The sequence below is a fragment of the Anneissia japonica genome, unplaced genomic scaffold (assembly GCF_011630105.1).
Source record: "Anneissia japonica isolate Jap-2015-1 unplaced genomic scaffold, ASM1163010v1 scaffold288292_len1863012_cov191, whole genome shotgun sequence".
Lineage (NCBI taxonomy): Eukaryota > Metazoa > Echinodermata > Crinoidea > Comatulida > Comatulidae > Anneissia > Anneissia japonica.
In genome coordinates this window covers 575,907-578,799 of record NW_022688773.1, presented here as the reverse complement: position 1 = coordinate 578,799, position 2,893 = coordinate 575,907, and the positions used below count along the sequence as shown (strand labels likewise).

The 2,893-nt window shown below is 34.2% G+C and overlaps 1 protein-coding gene across 1 annotated transcript in view; it reads right to left on the bottom strand.

Moving 5' to 3' along the window:
• Window positions 1-2,283, bottom strand: part of LOC117123125 (transmembrane protein 254-like) — a 9,785-nt gene extending 7,502 nt beyond the window's left edge. Inside the window, exons 1-2 of the mRNA XM_033268974.1 lie at window positions 1,972-2,283; window positions 1,103-1,206 (exon numbers count right to left, since the gene is read on the bottom strand). Coding sequence (XP_033124865.1) covers window positions 1,103-1,206; window positions 1,972-2,097 — 230 coding nt within the window. The 5' untranslated portion in view covers window positions 2,098-2,283. The remainder of the gene's footprint in view (window positions 1-1,102; window positions 1,207-1,971) is intronic.
• Between the last annotated feature and the right edge of the window lie 610 nt (window positions 2,284-2,893).

Below are 2,893 nucleotides of genomic sequence, written 5' to 3'. Positions count from 1 at the left end.
AAGAGATGCAGAAGTAAAAATAAAATATAGCACAAAAAAAAAAAAATAAATAAAAAAAAATCAAGTGTGTGAATAGCTCAGAATACCCATGTCACGATTAAGGCCTAAAATGTGAGTATTGAATTTGATGATGAATTTGAGCTCTGAGCGTCTTCTATGGTCAAGGGATGGAAAATTGTTGGCTAACAGAACACATCGGATGTTATCAATGGAGTGGCCATGGGAGTTAAAATGTTCAGCGACAGGGAATCCCTTGCTATTGTTACGGACGGACTGTTTGTGGTTATTAAACCGGAGTCTAAATTTAGTTCCAGTTTCGCCTATATAAGAGCCATGATGACAGATATTGAACATGAGGAGATATATAACGTTCGAAAAGTCACAGGTGAGGGGAGGGGGATTGATAGAAGAAGAGGTGTGAGGGAGCCTAACAACGCTGTCGGTGACGAGGTGCTTGCATACTTTACAGCGAGGTTTGTTGCATTAAATATTATGATGCGGAAACGTTGAGTTAGACAGTAGAACACAATATAATTTATTCAGGATATTGTGTTCTGTCTAACTCAACGTTTCCGCATCATAATTATCTGTGAATTTTAGTAATTTTTTGCTATTTTAAGAATAATATTCCCCCATTTAAGAGTGAATTTTAACTCGAAAAAGAGTAAAATTGGAGTGATCCCTGTCGGCACTCTTTTCGAGTGAAAATTCACTCTTTTACATTAAGAGAGTATATATACATATACATATATATACATATATATACATATACATATATACATATACATATATATACATACATACATATATACATACATATATATGGCCTAATATAAATCATCAAAGGCACATACATTGTACACTGTATATGTACCTTTGATGATTTATATTAGGCCTATATTTATTCAGCAGTGTTAACGTCAAACTTCCTTCAATATATATATATATATATATATCAAAGCTTGCAAATATGGATAATTGTTCATTCCTGATGATAACATAATTAATGTCGAAATATTGAATCCCGACACGATGGCGTGCATGTCGCGATACTTTCGGTTTTTGTAAGTGGAATAAAGTACCACAAAATGACCATACTCACATATTTTGCAAAAATGCTGAGTGATAGTACACGAGACGTGCGAACAACGGACCGAAAGAGCCTAGCGAAGAATAAGGAACATTCTCTGGCGTAAATGCTAACATCTAAGTCAAGAAAAACCAAATTAAAATACAAATCTTAGTTTTGTTAAAAAAACGAATAGAATACAACCTGACCATTGTTCTCATTTAGCTTTTTTATGTAGGCCTATATTTTATAGGGAAATTTAGAGTGGGAATTACACTGACGTAAACAGCATAATTGACCATTCCAAAAGATTTTGAGCGTTGCCCGTCCACGCCCACCGTTCGCTCTCGTCGGTGAAAGCGCCCCTGGTCTGGGACATCGGACTCCGTCATTTTATTAGACCACACAACCATCTTATACTTTGCTACTATGTAATAGAAAGCACTTTCATGTGATTTATATACATATTGATTTATAAATTATACGGCACTGTGTTGGAATAAAGTTTTTGAGCTAGGATTATTTACTTTACTGTGTTCTTTTTTTGACATGTTTGTTCAGGCTCACTTGATTGTTTGGTAATAATGTTGATTTTTCGGGGTCCGGTCAAAAGCATAAATATGAATGAAATAGTGAAGCAAACAATCGGAAAAAGAAACTGACCGTGACTAAATTTAGAATACAATGGAGAGAGGTACGGATCCATTGTTCCTATCCCATTTGTACGTAGTCCGATGGACAATAGAAGCAGTCAACCAGTCATTGCTTAGCCATAACTTAAGCATACTACGATAAAAACGGTCTATAAAGGCCCACACCCAGAATTTCGAATGGCAGTGTTGTACTCTGTCTTTACAAACATTAAGATCGAAATAACTATGTAGACTGGTGTGGTAACTTACCGCTTCCAGAATTGATAAAAACAGAATCACAGCCATTAACACAGGGTGTGGGCGGCGAATGTACTGCCTACTTTCCATCCTCTCTCGGCGTTCTATCTCAATACTTAGGCTGTTTGGTGTTAACATTTAATTCATAAGTACAGTATGAGACTGAAGTAACCATGAGGGCGGTATAACATTTGATCCTCTAAGATAGAAGCGTGTGGTCCAGTTTATGAAGCCTGGTTCCCTTAAAACCGCTACACTGCCGATAGTGCTTTCAGTACAATCGTTGTACTGCGTAGCAGTACCCGACGCAATCGGGAAGCCCCCGATTTTTCTCAAAATGTAGATCTAGTTTCCCAAAATAAAGTTCTAATATCTTAAAACGTAGTTCAAATTTACGCCTACGTTTTGATAAATTAGATATTGAATTTTGCAATTTAATTTTTGAATTTAACATGGACTTTTGCTGCGTATGGCACCCCATACGAAAACTATCGGTGATAGCGTGTAGCGATTGCATGGAAACCATGAAGCTTGAATTCTATAAAATAATAATAATAAAAAGAGTGATAAGCTGTGCTTCAGAAAATCACCCTTTCCTTTATTTCTGTTAATAAATTGTAATATGTTAATATTGATTTGTAATGTTTATTAACATGTAATGAAATGTTTATGATGTTAGGCCTACGTTACGTTTGAAGAAAGAACAAAGAAAGAAATGAATAAATACTAAATGAAATCATAATAAAAAAAACTTATATATATATATAATTTATATATTATATAATATATAACTTATATGTATACTTTATATATATATATGTATATATATGTATATATATATATATATATATATATTTGTCTCTTATACACATCTAGATGTGTATAAGAGACAGTAATAACCTACCTTGAAATCGCACCCGTAAAATTCGAATTT